At 43.2% G+C, this 20,435-nt stretch overlaps 2 protein-coding genes and 1 long non-coding RNA gene across 5 annotated transcripts; 2 read left to right on the plus strand and 1 right to left on the minus strand.

Moving 5' to 3' along the window:
• Positions 1-137: 137 nt before the first annotated feature.
• SLC25A32 (solute carrier family 25 member 32) lies at positions 138-8,562 on the plus strand (the record flags this gene model as incomplete). The annotated part of the gene is made up of 7 exons (XM_083450678.1): positions 138-345; positions 944-1,094; positions 2,319-2,404; positions 3,350-3,510; positions 5,886-5,999; positions 6,532-6,677; positions 8,009-8,562. 7 exons carry the CDS (start codon positions 138-140, stop codon positions 8,139-8,141), a joined length of 999 nt encoding a protein of 332 aa, XP_083306804.1. The 3' UTR covers positions 8,142-8,562.
• On the plus strand, positions 3,518-4,297 carry LOC310682282. Its single transcript, XR_014513843.1, has 2 exons — positions 3,518-3,934; positions 4,032-4,297. It is a non-coding gene; the product is annotated as an uncharacterized lncRNA (long non-coding RNA).
• A 2,786-nt stretch (positions 8,563-11,348) lies between the features above and the next one.
• Positions 11,349-19,868, minus strand: CTHRC1 (collagen triple helix repeat containing 1). 3 transcript variants are annotated; one of them, XM_083450735.1, is made up of 4 exons: positions 19,800-19,868; positions 13,911-14,132; positions 13,237-13,453; positions 11,349-11,773 (listed from the first exon to the last, which is right to left on the minus strand). In XM_083450735.1, exons 1-4 carry the CDS (start codon positions 19,827-19,829, stop codon positions 11,631-11,633), a joined length of 612 nt encoding a protein of 203 aa, XP_083306861.1. In that variant the 5' UTR covers positions 19,830-19,868; the 3' UTR covers positions 11,349-11,630. The 3 variants fall into 3 exon arrangements, with proteins under 3 accessions (XP_083306861.1, XP_083306862.1, XP_083306860.1); XM_083450736.1 differs by lacking the exon at positions 19,800-19,868 and adding an exon at positions 17,341-17,579; XM_083450734.1 differs by lacking the exon at positions 19,800-19,868 and adding an exon at positions 16,526-17,230.
• Positions 19,869-20,435: the final 567 nt, after the last annotated feature.

Here is a 20,435-nt window from a genome sequence, read left to right on the forward strand (position 1 = left end):
TATAGGACGAGGCAAGTGCCTCGCAGGTCAAAGGGCAGTTTACCTCAGCCGACTCACGTTACCGGCTAAGGTCTGCGTAGGGGTTTATTATTTATTGCAATTGTTATTAATTCGAAATATATCCTAGGAGTTTTCCCATGAATCCCGCTGCCGCCGTCCCAGGCGCGCAGAGCCGAGCATGCACCGTGGCGGGGTCTGCGTCGACGACGACGACGAGTTCGGCCCCACCAGCGCGGTCTCTGTTCAGGCACGTGCACGTCGAGAACCTGGTGGCCGGGCTGAGCGGCGGCGTCATCTCCACGTTGGTGCTGCACCCACTCGACCTGGTGAAGATCCGCTTCGCAGGTGAGGCGCTCCGTGTCTTTCCCGCCCTCCTTCCCTTGCGCCGCACCGATTGTTGCTGACGTCATCGGCCGTACCAACGGTCACGACCCCCCGTTCGTGACGTCATCGGCCGGCCCGATAGCCAGGGACCCTCCCCCACAATTCCTCCCGGCACGACGTGGCAGCTCCGTTTCCCGCCAATAGAGGGCATCGATTTGCACGTGCTAGTTTGTACAATACGCGTAACAAGTAATTTATAAAAATAATTAGCGTAGTTTAAAATAGAAATTGCCGGGGATGATCTAACTCTGGCAACGAGGAGGCTTGTAAGGGCACTCGGCAGAGCACACGTAGAATCCCTCTTCAAATATTCCCATTAAATGAGTTAGGGCAGAGTGTCTGCTTTTCAAGTGTGTCATTCCATTTCCAACCCACATGGAAATAATAACAATAGGTCATTGGATTCGCCATATTCGTAGCAAGTGCAGCGTCTATAGCTAATTAACTTTTTCACTCTCAAAAGATCTTGCAGTGCCTCACTTTTGTATACTGTGTTGTTCACTTAGCTCATTCTGAAATGCGCTTTCTTCAGACTAATCTCCCGTTGTTTTTTGTGCAGTGAGTGATGGCTTGGAGCTGAGACCGAAATACAATGGTATCCTGCACTGCCTGACAACCGTCTGGAAGCATGAAGGTTTACGTGGCTTGTATCAAGGGGTCACTCCAAACATATGGGGAGCAGGTGCCTCTTGGGGCCTCTACTTTTTCTTGTAAGTTTAAACTACTTTCCATTGTTCTGGTCAATATTTGAAAGACTAATACTGAATATTTGAAAGGCTAATCTTGAAGGACCTTTGTACCAGAGGCTGCTGTTCACTGGAGAGTTTTTGAGCTAGACTGGCAGAGCAAGCAATGTAAATTTGGCTGGGACAAGGAATACCAGTGCGGCATTTTAATTTAACCCTAATTGAATGAAATGAAGTAGTGCACACTATGTCATAAGTATCTTATCCCTACAGTTAATAGTGAGGGAAGCTGGGCATCTGCTATTAAGTTCGCTGGGCCTAGGGTCAAGTCTGAAGATTGCACTGAGCTAATCTTCTAATTATCAACAGCTTTTACTTGTGTGACTTCTGTTGCTCACTTCTGTTGCTCTGGATTACTGTTCGCCAGCCACAGCCAAATCTTATTACAATCACACCTAGAGGCCATGAGGTTCTTGTCTGGTTAATATTTATTTATTTATTTATTTGCTGTTGTTTAAAGTATAGAAGTTTGGTATAATAAAGGCTACATTAATATTTGAGACTTTGGAATATTGCTTCGTATCAGCACGTTCGCAGGTTTTTACAGGTCCAGTAGCAAAATGAGCAATCTCTTAGTCGCCATTGAATTCTAGTATTAACTGAATATGAGCTGTTAGCAAGGAGGGGGAAGCAGCGTAATTACTTACAGATATAGCTTTTTCTTTCACAACCTTTGTAAACCTTTTACAGTATTTACATCAACATACAAATACACAGACACATGCGCATAATTATATATGGTATAGATAATAGCCTAGTATTTAAATGCTTTATATTTCAATTATTGTTGTAAAGCTCATTTTTTAAAAAAACATCGAAGTAATATTAATTTATGTATAGAATACTATGATTGAATTCCAAATAACCAAACTTCTAGTTTCATATATCCATGGGACTTTGGACTCTAGCCCTCTTGGAAAGTTTTAAAAGCAGTTTGTGTTATGGCAGATGTAACACCTGTTCAAAGAAGAATGGGGAAGAGCCTTCTACTTACTGATGTGTGCCCATGGGCTTGCAAAGTACATGCTTCTAGTCTATACATTTTATATACGTTGTAGATAAGCATGTGTCATTTTTGTTAGTTCAAATGCTTATGTGTTACTTTGTGTGTTGATATACAGAATGTATTTCACATATTGCTAAAACAACTAATCAGCTTTAACCTTATCCCAACATTTCACTCTGCAGCTATAATGCCATTAAAGCCTACAAGACAGAGGATAAGCTGGAAAGTCTTGGACCAACTGAACACTTAGTGTCAGCTGCTGAGGCAGGTGAGGAAAAGAACAGTGGGATTAGTGAATACTTTCAGCTTTTCCATATACTGTGTTTTGTTGTTGTTGTTGATCAATATCTAGGGAAGAGGTTGGCAACTTCTTTAAAGCTGTGGGCACATTGGCAAACCAGAGACATTGGGCAGCATGCACTGCAACCATGCACACATGAGTGCATGAGAACTGTGCCTCTGCACAATCACACTCTGCCTCCTGTTAGACAGGCTTTAAAAAGTGTTTTTGATTTTTTAAAAGCCTAATGGAGTGTGTGTGTGTATGGGGGGGCATACAGCTGGGGAGGCAAGAGTTAACCTGCAGTCCCCAGGAAGATAACTCCCTCCACAACACCTAGGGTGATTCCAGAGCACTTAGGATACAGCTGGAAAGGGAAGAGTTGACCCTTTTCCCACCCCATCCAAATTGTTCCTCCTGTGTTATAATTAGGTTTGCAAGTAGTCTTCTGTTTTAGCCAACTGTAAACCCACCCACTCCCAAAAGCTCTTAGTGCTGGAGCTGGGCTTTTAAAAATTATTCCATGGCTACAGTAGCAGACTTTTTTCAACCCTAATTTCAGCAAGGGAATCTTACAGGCACCAAGCAAGGTGTCTACAGGCTCATGTGTTTCAGTGGGTGCTGTGTTGGTAACCCATGATATAGGGAGTCAAACGAAAGCATTTGGTAGAGTGCACACTGTTCAAATACCCTGTACGATTGGTCCATTTCTTTAGCAGAATATACTTTTTATCTGCTGCTCTTGGTAAGTGCGGAACAACTGCTAAATCAACCTGGAATGTTCAATGCCAGCGTAAAACTTCATTGGCATTAGAAATTGCCAGGTGTGTGTAGGAGTGCCCATGTGTTGAGGGGATGTTGTTGAAATCCTGTTTTTGCACAGTGCTAAAGTGTTGACATTAAAATAACTGTCGGCTCTCCATCTGATCATAGGAGCAATGACTCTGTGCATTACAAACCCAATCTGGGTAACAAAGACTCGGCTTGTGTTGCAGTATGAAGCTGGTGTTGACCCATCAAAGAGGCAGTACAAAGGGATGCTTGATGCCCTTATCAAAATATACAAGTATGAAGGTGTACGTGGCCTATATAAGGTAAGATAAGTCAAAGCCAGGAAGTCTGGTATTTGATATGGGTATGACAGTATTTTACCACTGTGTCCAAAATCAGTGAATGGTTATTACATGAGTTTCACTGCAATAAGGTTGCCAGTGGGCTTTATTATCATCATTTTCCTCCCTCTGCCTCTAGCATTTTCAGTTCTCTTGTCACAGAGCCATGCTTGAGATAGTGGGAAATGTTGTGAGGAGTTCAGTCTAAATCAAGTCAGGATTAGCATTTGGGCCAGTATGCCTGAGTTAACGGATAATTCTGTTGTGTAGTGGTAGAACCAGTAGGTAGGGATGGATAGGTAGCAGGAAAAGACATACTTGTGAGTAGACTGAATGGAAAGTAGTTTTTGTCAGTTCATAATGCTGCGAAATGAGGGGCTTCTGATCTGGAAGAACCGGGAGCCCTGTCCTCTTGCTAGATCAGTGGTCTGTCTTTAGAGGATGAGGTGCTTCCTGACCACAGATGACTGGTCCACAGACATCAGCTAACTGGAACTGCATAGTAAAAAACAAAACTCCAAGGGACCCAGGAATGAGGCCCCTCCATGGGGCTTTGGATCCAGTTAGCACCCCCCTCCTCAAAATGCCCCCTTTCTGCGCTTTCTGAACTGAACAGGTGAGCAGCAGCCTATTACCTGCCTGGGCCTTCTCCCTCCGAGGGTGGAAATCTTTGTGCTTTCTTAGATCTCCTAGCCATTGACTTGGAAGGATTTTTGAGAAGTTATAAGTTGAATTATAATAAAGTATTTATAGTGTGTGTAAAAAAAAAGGCTATATAAATATGTATAAGATACTCAAGGCACGCAATAACTATCACAATAACAATAGACAGATTGAGCGATCACAGGCTTTGAGATAGTAGTCCTTAATTTGTGTCTGAGCTTCATAAAATTCCTACATTTATTATTTTATAAAAAATTTACATGGCTTGATTGTAAAAAAAATACAGTGGTGCCTCGCAAGACAAAATTAATCCGTTCCGTGAGTCTCTTCGTCTAGCGGTTTTTTCGTCTTGCGAAGCAACCTGATTGGCGGATTAGCGCTATTAGCGGTTTAGCGGCTATTAGCGGCTATTAAAGGCTTAAGGGATTAGCGGATTAGCTGCTAAAAGGCTATTAGCAACTTAGCGCCTTAGAAAAAGGGGGTGGGGAGCAAAAAAAAATCTCAAGAATCGCAAGACATTTTCGTCTTGCGAAGCAAGCCCATAGAGAAATTCGTCCTGCGAAGCGCATTGAAAAACGGAAAACCCTTTCGTCTAGCGGGTTTTCCGTCTTGCGAGGCATTCGTCTTGCGGGGCACCACTGTATTAATCCTCAGAGAGGTTCACAAAAAGATAAGGCAATAAAATTAAGAATAATTTACAACCATACTTAAAAACATACAAAAGTTAAAATACTAAAACAGATTAAAATTACCTTAACTTTTTAAGCAACTGGGTAGGTTTGTCTAAAGAAGAATGTTTTTAGCAGGCACTGAAAAGAGTCCAGTGAAGGCTCCTGCTTGTTACCAATAGCCAGGAAATTCCAAAGTAGGTGTTGCCACACTAAAATACTGGGTTTTTACAAACTTAGAATGACTATTATGTGGCACCTGTGGTAGTGCCAATTCCGTCAATCAAAGTGTTTGAGTGGCACATGTAGGGTGAAGCCATCTCGTAGATAAACTGGTGCCAAGTTATTAAGAGCTTTGGATTACTAATAGTGAGCCTGGCCTGGTAACAAAGCAGCAGCCAGTGCAGATCTCTGGGCACAAGTGTTATATGCTGACAAGGCCTCACTCCTGTCAGCAATCATGCTGTAGCACTAACGGCAGCTTCCAGCTCAAGCTCGAGGGAAGCCACACATAAAGCGCATTGCAGTAATCCAGTCTTGAAGTAACCAATGCATGAACTACTGTCAGAAGGCTTTTCTGGTCTAGAAATTGCTGCAGCTGTCACACCTATAGCAGTTGGTAAAAGATACTTCTAGTCACAAAGGCTACCTGAGCCTGCAGTGACAGAGCTGGATCCAGAAGTAACTGTGAACCTGCTCCTTCAGGGGGAGTGCAACCCCATCCAGGGTAGACAACTAATTTCTGAGGCAAAGGAACTACTCACCCACAGTGCCTCCATCTTGCCAGGATTAAAGTTCAGCTTTTTTATTTTTTCTTTCTTTCTTTCGAAAACTGGTTTCCATATATTTTCTTCTCTTACGTGCATATTTTTCTGTGTTTGGCCATTTCAACCAGTATCCACATTCTGGCATTATAAACTTATAACTGTAAAGTTATATTCCATTGTTTATATACATTTTGTGTCATAGGTTGCTCAGCTTTTCACATGAAACTGCATTTTAAATTGTCTGAAAAACTCTGTTCAGGGCTTTGTACCTGGTCTGTTCGGAACATCACACGGAGCACTTCAATTCATGGCATATGAAGAATTGAAATCAAAATATAATAGACATCGAAACAGGCGATCGGATTTGAAATTGGTAAGACATCCTGTGAAATGGAAGTATCTAGTTAGAATTTAAACTTAGTACTACTAACACTAAGGGACACGGGTGGCGCTGTGGGTAAAAGCCTCAGCGCCTAGGGCTTGCTGATTGAAAGGTCAGCGGTTCGAATCCCTGCGGCGGGGTGCGCTCCTGTTGTTCGGTCCCAGCGCCTGCCAACCTAGCAGTTTGAAAGCACTCCCGGGTGCAAGTAGATAAATAGGGACTGCTTACTAGCGGTAAGGTAAACGGCGTTCCGTGTGCGGCTCTGGCTCGCCAGAGCAGCGATGTCACGCTGGCCACGTGACCCGGAAGTGTCTCCAGACAGTGCTGGCCCCCGGCCTCTTGAGTGAGATGGGCGCACAACCCTAGAGTCTGTCAAGACTGGCCCGTACAGGCGGGGGTACCTTTACCTTTACTACTAACACTTGTATAATGATAGAAATAAGCAGTGTCAAATGTGAAATTTTGTTTTTTGTTCTTTTAGTGAATTTGTCAGGAGCTAATATTGATACCATTTTCTTTTTAGAGCACTTTAGAATATATCACAATGGCAGCACTGTCGAAAATTTTTGCAGTTTCAACTACATATCCCTATCAGGTTGTGAGAGCACGTCTCCAGGATCAGCACAACAGATACTCTGGATTGGTCGATGTCATCCGTAGGACATGGAGGTAGGCCTGGAGATATAAAGCTGGTGTGAAAGGACTTCCTTTGTTATCACTGATGTACTTGGCATTCTTAAAGACATCAAGCTTTCAACTTTTCCTCTCTGTGTGTTTCCTCTCTCTGTTATATCAGCTGGGTAACTTTATAATTATTTGAGAGAAGTTCAAAACAAGCATGAATGGGTTTGTGAGAGCAGTAGAGAAACTAAAGCAGCAATCCTAAACACATTTGCTGAGATTAAGCCCCATTGAGTTCATTGAGTAAACCTGATTTGGAATGCACTGTAAAAGTAGTGAAGTATAAACAGGTATGGATATTCCACTAAGACATACTCAGATTAAAATTTATTGTAAGCCTGTTGAGTTTCATTGTTGATTTCCCCAGCCCCATTTTTAACTGCTTTCCTTGGCAGGTTGCATCATCACTCTTACCTATGGATAGGCAACTGTTCCATCATTCCTCCACCTCCCGCTATAACAAGCAGGTCTCCAGTATTATCCCACAACAAATTGGGTGGAGGGTTAACAGAAGGACTGTGGAGATATAATTTACATGTTTCCAAAAAAATAGAGGAGAAAATCGCCTGTCACATAAAGTCACAAAACCCTAGATATATTGAGAAGTGTTGTACAAGGTGAAATAGGCCATGTGTAATACTTTGTCGGGGTATGTGCCAGAAAGGCTTAGCCATGAAACCTAACAGCAGAGGTTTTCCACAAAAAGCAAAAGCAGACAAGTGCTCTAGCAGAAAAGATGTGGGGTCAGCATGATCAAACCAAAAGTGAAATGTCTGTTAAGAAATCACTTGAGAAAAATAACTTTGTATTGTTAGCCAGTATTGCTAAAGTCAGTTTGGCAATTTGTGGGCAGTCTCTCTGTTTTCTAGGCATCCAAGGCGATTGTAACACTTCTCTGTGCAAATAAGCTTTCAATGTTATTTCAGTATGGACTTTCAGTGCTTTCCTGAATTAGGTATTGCTTTAGAAATTCAGTTTTCATGTTTCAAGATGGTCTTTGTAGAAGTGTCACTTAAAAGATCAATTTAGAATAAAAATATGTGGATAATTATTTATCTATATGGGTTGCATCCAGCCAAGTCAAACTCAGAACAGACCCATTGAAATCAATGGACCTATTCTGAATATCACTTAGTTGGATTCAGACCTGCTTTTATACCTTGCCTTTCTTTCTATCGCTGATACTCAAGACCGCAATAATTAAATAGAATAAGAACAATAAAAGCAGAATAATGTAATTTAAAGTTAATAGGCTGAATGATTTCCCCCTATAAAATATGTATGGAAGTTGCAAGTAAATTCTTTCTGCTTCTCCCTAGGAAAGAAGGAGTTCATGGATTTTACAAAGGAATTATACCTAATGTTCTCAGAGTCACTCCTGCATGCTGTATTACCTTTGTAGTATATGAAAAAGTATCCCAGTTGTTGCTTAGCCTGAAGAATGGTAACTAAATATTGGTGATTGCTTCAGGAAAGGACATCATCACCTTTTGGCTCTGCAGCAAATCAGATATTCAAGACAGCTGTCTGGTTTATTTTTCTGGTATTCACAGAAGATGGAAACTAGAACTCATTTTGTTCTACTAGATAAATCTTTTCTTTATTGAATCTTCAATCTTTGCCAGGAATATTACCTCATCTGAACATTCTGGATGAGAAAATAGATGCAAAATGTGGTTTTAAAATTTTGCTCTAGAGTGAATTGTTCTCTCTTAACCCTGCTATATGAACAGCAGTGGACTCTTAATGTACCAGTGGTGGGTCTCTGGTGTAAAAAATATTAGATGGAATAAATTCCCCAACAATGTTTCAGATTATTGCATATTACCTGATACCTCACCAATAAATTGTGCATGTATTTATCCACAATGAATTCAGCTTTCCAAATTCTTTTATTCTCCAACTAGCAAGGATCAGTGTAATTGAGAAGCTTTTGGATTCAGTAGTATAGAACTGGAAAAACATGTTAGTTTTGAATGCATAATATGGCTCTCAGCACACTGCAAAATGGAGAAAGTGCTAAAGTACTATGTCGTCTTTAAAGCAAAAATTTATTGTGTTGCCTTGCTGGTATCAATGTTATATTTTATATCTGAATACATGTAACCTTTCTTTACAGCTTTTGAAAAATAGAATGTTAGAGTTCAAGCGTGTAGCCTGATCTAATGCAGGCCCAGCGTCAAAACTTGTCATGGTCAGGCACCACCAACCAGAGCCCTACAACAAAGCACAGTGGAAGGGCCTGTCACTGTTGGAAAGCTGTTGGATGGGCAATGAGAAGCAGTTGCTTTTGCCACCACTCCAGACTCCCCTTATCCATCATTCACCATCCAACAGCCATTTCACCAGTCTTCTTGCTGCTGCTATATTGCTCCTTGCCAAGCCTACCCAGCCTCTTCTGGGCAAAACATTCCAGAATCAGCAAAGTCCCTGCTGCTCTGCTTAATTCCAGTCTCTGGCTGCAATGGATGCTCTTTTGGCCCTGTGGCTGAGCAGGCTTATATATGCACTCCCAGTCCCCTTTATTGCTCAAACCTTGAATGTGTAGATCAAAGGGTCATTTGAAAACAGGTAGTTGTCATTAGGGGTGCGGGTGGTGCTGTGGGTTAAAGCCTCAGTGCCTAGGGCTTGCTGATCGAAAGGTCGGCGGTTCGAATCCCCGTGGCGGGGTGCGCTCCCGCTGTTCAGTCCCAGCGCCTGCCAACCTAGCAGTTCGAAAGCACTCTCGGGTGCAAGTAGATAAATAGGGACCGCTTACTAGCGGGAAGGTAAACGGCGTTTCCGTGTGCTGCGCTGGCTTGCCAGATGCAGCTTGTCACGCTGGCCACGTGACCCGGAAGTGTCTTCGGACAGCGCTGGCCCTTGGCCTCTTTGAGTGAGATGGGCGCACAACCCTAGAGTCTGTCAAGACTGGCCCGTACGGGCAGGGGTACCTTTACCTTTACCTTTAGTTGTCATTATTCGGAACTCGGTAAGTAATTATAACTTAACTAGTTTATGAGCAGAATAAAACAAAAATGAAATCCCAATTGGTTTTTTAGATGCGGCTTTCTGGAACACCACCACCCCCCCATGTCACAGGCAAATTGCCTTTGAAATCGAACAGAATTTCACTGTTTGATGGGATATGCACATCAGCAGTTCCAAGTCTACAGTTCTGCTAGCACAAGCCCCATGGATTCCCGCCTATAAATTATTTGGATAAAGTATAGCCAATGTTTAAAGCACTCTTACCCATATCCAGTTTAAATCCTTGGCGAATTAGAAATAGTTAAAATGGTGCTTGGATAGAAATTACTGGTTTTTTTATCCAGATGGGCTTTGTATAAGTACATGAGTGTCTTTGGCTAGTGGCCCTGCCTCTTCCTCAGATGGTATGGGGAAAGCTAGCCTGGAAGTGGGGGCAGGCAGCTTGCTTTGCCCTCCTTGCAGCGGCTGGGAAGCACTGTGCTCCAGCTGCTGGTTGCCTTGAGAGTACAGAAGCAATGAGAAAGGGTCTGTGGCTCCATCATTGGTCCAAGGAACATAAGCCACCAGTATACCTAATCAAGCAAAATGGAGGATTAGCCAGACCTCAGCTGGATATACATGCCAACTGTTGTTTTTCACTGTTCCATTATCAACCTGAATAACTAATCCTCTATATTCTCCTACTTACCTTCATTTTGCATATTGCCTTTTTGATTTGTAAAACTGGGCCTCTCATTTTAAAAATTGATGCGAGTCTCCTGAGGAGACCATGCTTGTCTGAAAAGTGAGGAGATACAGCATGGTTTTAACTATAGAAAGTTATCATACAAAAAACATGAAAGTAGGTATCCCCAAATGGCAGAAAGGTCCCTGCATGTGAGGAAAATGCTACATGGTATATATTCAGCTTATTTTTGTAGTTTTATTTAATGTTTAAATTGGAACAAAAGGGCAAGAGAAAGTCTAAAAGCCTTGTGTATGAATTTCCTTGTAATTGTAGGTTCTTTAGTTTCATTCTTTAATACAAGTTGTACGTAATGTACTTGAACCCCCAACAAATTAGACGTGGGTTGATTAAATATGTGTCCAGAAAACCCATTTTCAATGCCTAAGAATACTTGGCAAATGAGGATGGTATGTAGCTATCCTGCATGCATATTCCACATTGCTTCCTGAGCATGTCATATAGAACCATCTATGAAGATGCTGTACTTGCAAAGTCTCACCTGAACTCACCTGCAATGCTTTTGATATTAAAGCTAGTTCTTTGAGAGGGTGACATGTATTTGTGAGATTTATTGGTGCTGCTAACTCAGCTTGACCTTCCATTTCGCTTAGAGCAAAAGTTCCATGTATTTTTCCAGTTTGCACGGGCTGAGTTCCTATGTGAGTAATCACTGCCATTCACTACACTGCAGGTTGAAGTTTTGCATACAGAAAGGAATGAACTTGTGGCCTTGACCTGCCTTGAAAAAGGAAGTGTGTGCACATGCTTATCAGAGCCCCTGAGCCTGAAGTAGCTATTTTCTAGAAAGCAATCAGAATTCAACTATATTGACATTACAAGTGGTTTTTCACCCACACCCCTTTCAATGCAAAGTTGGTGAGATTTTAATTAAAACTGTACTGATTTGTGGTAGTAGGTGTAGGCTTGAGCAAATTTTATTTGATAACGTATATTAAAATTCCTTTTATTTGGCTATTTCTAAACGATTGTCTTTATTAACAAATGTAAGAATTGTCTACAAATTGTACAAAAGTAGTACATAAATCCAGAAAGTGTATAAACCCATAAACTAAACTTTTTAAAAAAAGAAATCCATTGGTTACAGATATTTTCTGTAGAACAAGCTTGTGCGTTATAGTCAAGTACTTTGATAACATAGAAAACTATAGATTTAAAGCATGGAGTTAATATGTAAGGTATGAAATATAAGTGGTCAAAGGGGGGAGAGAATCTTTGAAAGAGCTCTATTTTGGCAGTTCTTCTATAATGATGCGAGAGACTGAGTTCCATCCAGTGGAAGCATCTCCAGGTGGGTAATCGGAACAAGTACCAACCCAAACAGCAATATCCACCAGGCCAGCGCTGATCCCTTCACATAGTCCTTCCACTGTATAAAAGACAAAAAGCATAGTGGTTTCGCCCATAATAGAGGGATTGAACCTGTGCCCACCAGGCCCTGTTTCATTCACCTCCCATCATCCCTCTATTACTTTCAAAAAATAACCATGTTCATTATTTTCAGTGGTTCTACTCTGTGTAGGACTAGCATTGGATGCACCCTTGTATGTCCACACAGAATTGCATGGAAATAATAAAAAGTTTTAGCGGATGTTTGCAACAGTACAACTAATAGGCAGGGAGTTCCAAAGGAGAAGAGCCACTTTTGATGCTGATTACTGTAGTTCATGTTTATTTCTTTTATTAACTGTCACTAGGAGGACCCAAGACCCCTTAAAAATCTTTTTTGCTTGGTTATTTTACTTAACGTGCTGTTATTTTCCGCCTTATACACATCGTGACTATATTTTGCTTTGTATCTGGTGATCAACACCCATTATTTGTTTGTATTGTTTCATGTTATTCTTAACAAAATTTGTATTATAGACATAAAAAAGAGGAGAACCATTCTTTGCGATTTGGGAAGAAACTGCCCCGTGCTTGGGTTTTGGTTTTGTTTGTTAAAAACAACATCTCCATCAACTAATGATAGCTGTCAGTAACCAAAATCAATATTCTGTGAGAAGGTGCTCTCATTTTAATGGAAACTTTAACAATGTTCAGTTGTCTACTCATACTCTGTGTGTCTGAGCAAATTTAAAGGACAATAATTGGTTTAGTTTCTGACCTTTGCATTCTGGAACAAATGCTTTTCTGCTATAGCATCCTACAATTCAGGGAAGAAGCTGAATGGATCAGCCATCACTAGCAGTTTGCTGTGGAGCAACATTAATGACTTTTTCTGTCTACCTTCCTTCCAGATGCAGGGCTACCAGGTAGTGTCTAGAGTTGGGCTCTAGTAGCTGCATTTACATCTCTATACTTTCTTCTTTGGCGATCACTCGTAGCCAAGTAAGATTGTCTTCCATAAACACAGTTTTAACAGTGAGTTCATAAATGATTGTGGAGGCCAATTCTGGATCCAAACACCCTTCCACAGTGGGGACATAGGTTTCTGGGCCATAACTGATCATGGTTAAGGTTTGCCAAGCATGCCTTCCTCTTAGCACATTTCTTCCTTTTGTCCTGAGTTCAAGTGTCTTCAAAGCGCATGGCAACTTTGGTAAAGGCTGTTCTCCAAATGGAGCGCTCACAGGCCAGTGTTTATATCTCTATACTTTCTAGCTTATAACTGGGCAGGTCTAAGCCTGGAGGAGGTTTGATTCTCATTTGTCTGATCCTAAACCTTAGTTCTTTATCACCAGAAAGGAAAACTCTGATGTACCTATTACCTTATTATTGTGTTTATTTCCTACAGGGAACCAGTCAAGTAACGCAATCTGCATCTCACATGTGCCCAGAATTTTTACAGTGAAATTCTTGTTGGTCTCACAAGATTATCTTGATACGTACCTGAAGAAGTGCGGTGTATGTTAATGGTGGAATTTAATTCCGGACTTCCTTGGTCTAAATAAATTATAGCTTCAATGGGAAGTGGCCCAGAGCATTCAGCTCCATTAAATGTAAAATACCATCTCTGGCAACAAGCGTTTCTGCATTTGAGTCTAAGTGATCCACTGAAGAGGACTCTTAAAGCACTGTTGCTGCGCATCTTTGTGAATGTGCACTCCTATTACAAAACAATAAAAAGTTGTGTGTTTAAGTGGTTGATTATTTATTGACTTGTCATTTAAAAAGAAATAGTTACTACCTTAAAGGGACAGCTGCCTCAAAAAAGCTTATGCCATAATAATTTGGTTAGTCTTTAAACTGCAACAGACTCCTGGTTATTTCTTATAGAGTTAGCCAAATAGCATCCCTTCTCCAGCAATCCGCTGCGTCCTCTGCTCTAGATTTTTATATTTAAATCCTAATACCAGAGCTTGCTTACAGTATCTTTCATCAGTCATTTGAGATGCCTCAGTGGTCCTCCTTAAGTGGATCTCTGATTGCTGACTGCAGTAGGCCCTAGCTGCTAGGAATAAGGAAGCCAAAGCGATAAGGAAAAGAATTATCACCACATCTTTGTACCCTCACCCACCTCTTTTGCTGTAATATACATTATAAATGCAATGGTACTTGCTTACTGCAATTTTTCCAAGGTCTATGCCATAGTTCAGAGCACTCCATGAACACTGTTTGTAGTTGGGTGTCCAAGACTCCTCAAAGCTTTCTCTCATGCATTCTCCTTTTTCTCCTTTTAGTCCATCTCGACCCGGGATCCCAGGTGTTCCAGGAATTCCATTGACACCAGGGTTTCCGTCTCTTCCAGGAACACCATTAGGTCCTTGCAAACACATCCCATTATACTGAAAATCAAAATTATTCCCATTTTATAGACACACATATATATATAGATGCTTGAGCTTGAAACAGTAAACCAATAACCACATTGGTTATTACATTTTGTTGTTGCAAAGGAACCATTTTTCTCCCCCGGCTTGTCTCGCATACACACACATAAACTGTCCAGTCCTGACATAAACCAGGCATTGCTTTCCCCAATGGACATATTACTTAAAGAAATGTGGTGAGTTACAGCCACAGCCTACCAAGGCCAGCTCTGCTTCTGTGTCCAACGTGGCAATGAATGGCTTGAGTGAGGAAGAATGTTTTAAGAAACCCACTAACCATTTCCCTAAATATTCATGCTCAGTGAGTAATAACAAAGAGCGGAGGAGATCAGTCAGATTACTCATCCTCTGCAGCCATAATGTCCCACCACAGCAGATTACACAGCTGTCTCTTTTGCAACCCTGCAGGCAGCTGTGTTTTACGTTAGCAGAGAGAAAGGCTGTATGCATTGCCAGTTTAACACACAGGTAGGCCAAAGCTGGTTTGGGGGAAAATGCATAAAAATGCAGTATTTCATAAGAAACAACAGGCTAGATAGCATCAGGTGTACACCGCTTCCCAAATGAGAGGTGGAAGCACACTGGATGAAGAATAAACATCTGCATGTTTAGGTACACAGCCCTTGAGATCTCAAGTTGTAACAATGAGCACAGCACAGCTCCCATTCCACCCCATCTGCAGACTTTAAGATTACTTTCCATCAGTCAAGCTTTATTTAAACATGATGCCAGGTAAACAGTAAGGATTTATCTGCATAGTGTTGTTTGAACCTGGCATCACATTATGTATGCAACATTAGCATCCTGTTGCAGTATGGCCCCTGCTAGATTGTGCCTCCCTTGCACATGATTTGTTATTTTCTTACCAAACCCAGAACTGCTTAACGTCAGCAACATTAAGCCTTGTGTGCTTTTGGATGTGACGGCCAGGCAACCCAGTTTAAATTAGAAACGGAACACAGGCACTGGTAAATTATTCTAATTGCGCACCATCATATCTAAATGTGGCTTTAGAGCCATTCAACATTCAGAAGGATCTTTGCAAGTTTTCAGAAACTAGTAGAATTCTGGATGCGGACTGCATCTTCCGCCCAGCTGCATTTGATAATAATGCTCCTTCATTTGTTCCCTCTCCACATCCTCTCCTTTCCCAGTATTGTGTCTGTCAGGTTTGTTTTCTTAATCTTATTCAGCAGCTCGAAAACATTGGGGGCTTGGCTTATTCTTATCTCCTTACACATTGTTTGTTGCCAGCATGGTGCAGAGGTCAGACCCATCAACCAGGACCTGGGAGACCAGGGCTCAATTCCCCAGTCAGCCAAGAAGCTTACCGAGTGTCCTGGAGCCAGTCAGCCACCTAACCTACCTCACAGGGTTGTTGAGAGGGTGACCTGGAGAATGCAAGGTAGAACCAGGTAGGCCACCTTGAGTTCTTTGGAGATCACACTGCAGTCCCCTGTGCTCCTGAACTCCCCCCATCAGTTGATGCTGAGCTATTTTAGCCTGATCTAGCCAGGCTGCTACTTCTTATGGTGGGATATAAATGAGTAAGACAGGAAGACGCAGGTGGTGCTGTGGGTTAAACCACAGAGCCTAGGGCTTGCCGATCAGAAAGTTGGCGGTTCGAATCCCCACAACGGGGTGAACTCCCATTGCTCGGTCCCTGCTCCTGCCAACTTAGCAGTTCGAAAGCACGTCAAAGTGCAAGTAGATAAATAGGTACCGCTCCGATGGGAAGGTAAACGGCATTTCCATGCGCTGCTCTGGTTCGCCAGAAGCAGCTTAGTCATGCTGGCCACATGACCCGGAAGCTGTCTGCGGACAAACGCCGGCTCCCTCGACCAGTAAAGCGAGATGAGCGCTGCAACCCCAGAGTTGTCTGCGACTGGACTTAACAGTCAGGGGTCCCTTTATCTTTACCAGCCAGTCTACTGCTTCTTATGGTGGGATATAAATGAGTAAGACGGGAAGTGGCACGCCAAGAAGAAGGCTAAGCAGGAGGTCTCCATGAGGGGTGTACCTAGGGGTTGGAAAGGTTGCCCCCCAAGGGTGTGGCCCAGGCATAGGAGCCAACTCCTAGCCCCCCCCTCCATATTTTATTCAATGTTGACACCCTTGGTCCCAGTGGGCGCCAAAATGCTGCCTCTCCACTCTGGCTTGGAATGGCAGAGCGCCCAGCTGCTTGGCCAGGGTGCAAGGGAGCCTAAGGTACGCCTCTGCCCCCATCCCATGCAATGCGTGCGCCCTCTCGGGATTGCTACTTGCCTCCATGCCACCCACGACCCACCGCATCCCGAGACCCTGCGCAGCCCCCTCCGGGGATCGCGGCGCCCTCGCTGCGCACTCACCACGTCCACCACCTCCCTCTGGCGAAGCGCCTTCTGCTTGCCTTTGGGGGTCTCGGCCAGGCCGGCCGGGGGGCTCGCCGACAGAACCCCCAGCAGCAGTAGCAGCAGCGCCGCGAAGGCGACCAGCGAAGGCGGACAGGGCGGCAGGAGCTTCATGGCGCTGGCGGAGCGAGCGAGCGGGAGGCAGAGGCGAGGCGCGGATGAATCGGGCAGTGTCTGCGCCGCGCATAAGCGAGCCTTTCAGTGCCTCGGCTCCCTCCCCGGGGGGGGCGGCCAGGAATGCGCAGCCCGCAGCAGCAGCAGCGTCCGCCCGGCTAAGCGGAGGGGGAGAGGGAGAGGGGTGGGCGGAGGAGGCAGGGGGTCTCTCCCCCCCAGCCACGTGCGGACGGAGGCAGGAAAAGGGGAGGTGGGGTGGAGGGAGCGCGCCGCACAGTCGAGGGGCGAAGCCAACTTCTGCGCCCCTCGACAGCGGCGCCGCTTTCCCGCCTCTGGCAGGGAATGGCCGCTGGGGGGCGCCCGGCTCGACTGCCCCGCCGCCGGGTCCTCCTCCTCGCCCCAGAGCCGTCTGCTTGGATGAAAGCCAGGCGAGGAAAACGCAGCCGCTTCTTTGACCGGAATCCGCCTGCGGAGAGAGAGGGGGCTTGCATTTCCAGATGCTTTGCGGGATGCGCGAGAGGAGCACGGCCCACGCAGGCTTCCTTAGCACGAAGGAGAAAGTTGCCTGCTGATATCCCCCTTTGCATTACCAACAGATAACCATTACAAAGGGGGGGCGTTTGCAATGTTTTGATTTCTCCATTGCTATACATACTCACATGCAATGCATTGCCTTGCGGTTGCACGTTTTTGTTGGTGGCTGCACAGAATGATGATGCAGTGTTAAAAGTTGTTGCGAACGAAATCCCTGATCTGGACGTTGTGTAGAGTAGACATTGGGCTGCAGCTCCCTCCTTCCATTTATTCTGTAATCACCAGGTTGGATACTGCTTTTCCTTCTGGGTGAAGACAGAGGCAAAGTAGGTGTTGAAAAGTTCCCTCTTCTCTGTAACCCAATAGGATTTCTCAATCTTCTCAAGAGACCTTTTGTTGTTGTTGTTTAGTAATTTAGTTGTGTCCGACTCTTCGTGACCCCATGGACCAGAGCACGCCAGGCACTCCTGTCTTCCACTGCCTCCTGAAGTTTGGTCAAACTCATGCTGGTAGCTTCAAGAACACTTTCCAGCCATCTCGTCCTCTGTCGTCCCCTTCTCCTTGTGCCCTCCATCTTTCCCAACATCAGGGTCTTTTCCAGGGAGTCTTCTCTTCTCATGAGGTGACCAAAGTATTGGAGCCTCAGCTTCAGGATCTGTCCTTCCAGCGAGCACTCAGGGCTGATTTCCTTAAGAATGGAGAGGTTTGAACTTCTTGCAGTCCATGGGACTCTCAAGAGTCTCCTCCAGCACCATAATTCAAAAGCAACCTACTATTTGCTTATTCTTTCTCTTGCCTCAAACGTAGCTGAAAATAAACTTTAAAATTATTCTCTTGCAAGCCTGAGTTTATCCAAGCTTTGGCCCTCCTGACCTTCTCCGTGGAGCTGTTGACTATTCATGTATACTCTTCCACCATGATTTCTCCTTTCTTCCCTTTCTTGTGCATTCTCTTCTTATATCTCAGCTCATCTGTAAGCTCCTTATGCAGCCACACTGATATCTTTTAAGTGTCTCCTTTTCCATCAGCATTTGCGTCTTCAACATTGTACAGTGGCTTGCACTGTACAAAAGTCAAAATCAGCACAACTGGCAAAGGGCAAAATCATAGAGCAGGAAGAAACAAATGTCAGACAAAAAAGTACTTCTTCATATAACATACAGTTAAACAACGGAACTCACTCCCACAAGATGTAGTGATGGGGACCAACTTGGGTGCCTTAAAACGAGGGTTGGACAAATTCATGGAATGGTTACGTGTCATGTACTACATCCACAGTTGGAGGCATCACGCTGGAGTTGTTTGAATATTTCTCTTTTCCATTGGAAGGTTACAGTTCCTCTGCAGCTATTTTAAGACACAAAGCTACAACAATATCTAATGACAATAATTATTTTCTTCTATTTAAGATACAGATGTTTGACCAAAGAGGTAGCCAAAAGACAGTTCCATTCCCCCCACAACTAACTCCAGCCAAAACCAGCCCTGCTCTGAATCACCACCTCAAGCCTAGTTAGGAAACCAGCACTGAGTTAGGAGCACTGACCAAATAATGAAGTAACTTGGCCACTTTGGGGATTGTAGATTCTACGACTCTTTATCACTGCTTTGATGGCAATCCCCCCACAATCCTACTTTTTGTTACAATTCTTAAAATGGCCAATATATATATATATATATCATCATTTGTGAGCTCTCTGGCATTACTCCAGTTAATTGCTGGCAAATGCCCGTGGTTCTGAGTCAGAGACAAGGCATTTAATTGCTTGCCAGGAAGCTGAACTTCACTGTACACATTTATCTTAGTTACTGAGAAGGCTTGCTGGGACCTGCCCACTTGCCATTAAAGCCACTGACACAATCCATCTGGAAATATTTAAACCCTATGCACATAAATGCATAGTGCATGACTTACAAGGGAAATGCCCTGTAGCTTCAATCTATAGATACTGTTTTACCAAACACTGTAGTGGAACACACATATGCATACACATATAAACATCTGTATAAAGAAAGGTAGGCTGTGATTCATCTCTATTTGTATCTTAAGAAGCTTTGTTCCTGACTCCAGGGACGTCTGTATTGCTTATTTGTATTATTTTCCATTAAAATGTTTATATTCAGCTTTCCCATCCGAACAGTGGGGTAGTCAGCTAAACAAATTCAAAAATGGAATTTTGAATTGCAATTTTGAACATTAATCTGGGTAAATCAGTCATTCCCAGAATGAGTTCCCATAGCATGTAAACCATGGTTCATCATTATATTATAAATGGGCCTAATTACAATTCATTATGATATTAGGATTCAATAGGATATTAGAGGTCTTCCTGCAAAAGATTCAAGGTGCACATCACTGTTATCCAATTACCATAAAATCACACAACAGCTGAGGTGGGGGATCAGCTAGAATTCTGTATTTTCTCTATATCTTTTTAACAGTGGGTTCTTAAAAAATCACAGTGTGAATTGGCCAACAGAACAACATTTTCTGTCCTCACCTATTTAGTATATTACCTTTTTATAGTCTCTTTTTAGGAATGATGATTTGAACTGTACACATACAGGCTCCAACCTTACTTACAGTGATTCCCCTCATGTATAGTACTGCCATAGGCCAGATCAGCTCCTTTTCAGCTTCAACCTCCAGCAAGTTATTAGTTCTAAGAAGCCCAGCTGTAGAGAACAGACATATATCAGTATGTCAATGTTTGCATAAATGCTGGATGTTGGTTTCCTGTACATTTCTATATTGACTTAGGCAAGAAGAAGAAAAATGTTGCTCTCTCCTCTTCCAAGGGTATATCAAATTAATAAAGCTCAAATAGTGTTAAGTACAGATCAGAAATCCCGTTATGTACAGAATTACCCTCACCCAAAAAGATTCAGATTAATAAGATGGAAGATTCTTATGAGTACCCAGCTTTCTTGCATTTCAAAGAGAGTAAGAAAACAGGAACAGAATCATAATGAAGAGAAATAAAAATGCAATAGGAGGATTTCACACCATAAAGCTCTTGTAAGCCATGTTGCATTTGATGCCAAATTCTCACTTTTGTTTTGTGGGGTTTTGCATGTGAATACTGCATGTGAATACTGGCAAGAGTTTTGCTCAAACAAAAAGCGGCCAAGCTTCTTCAAAGTACCACTGAGCACAGCACCCTGTGGCAGCTGATGGATGCTCAGTTTTCCTGTGATGTGGCATTTTAATGAGATGCTC

This window comes from Podarcis tiliguerta, assembly GCF_965153285.1.
Source record: "Podarcis tiliguerta genome assembly, chromosome: 7".
NCBI lineage: Eukaryota > Metazoa > Chordata > Lepidosauria > Squamata > Lacertidae > Podarcis > Podarcis tiliguerta.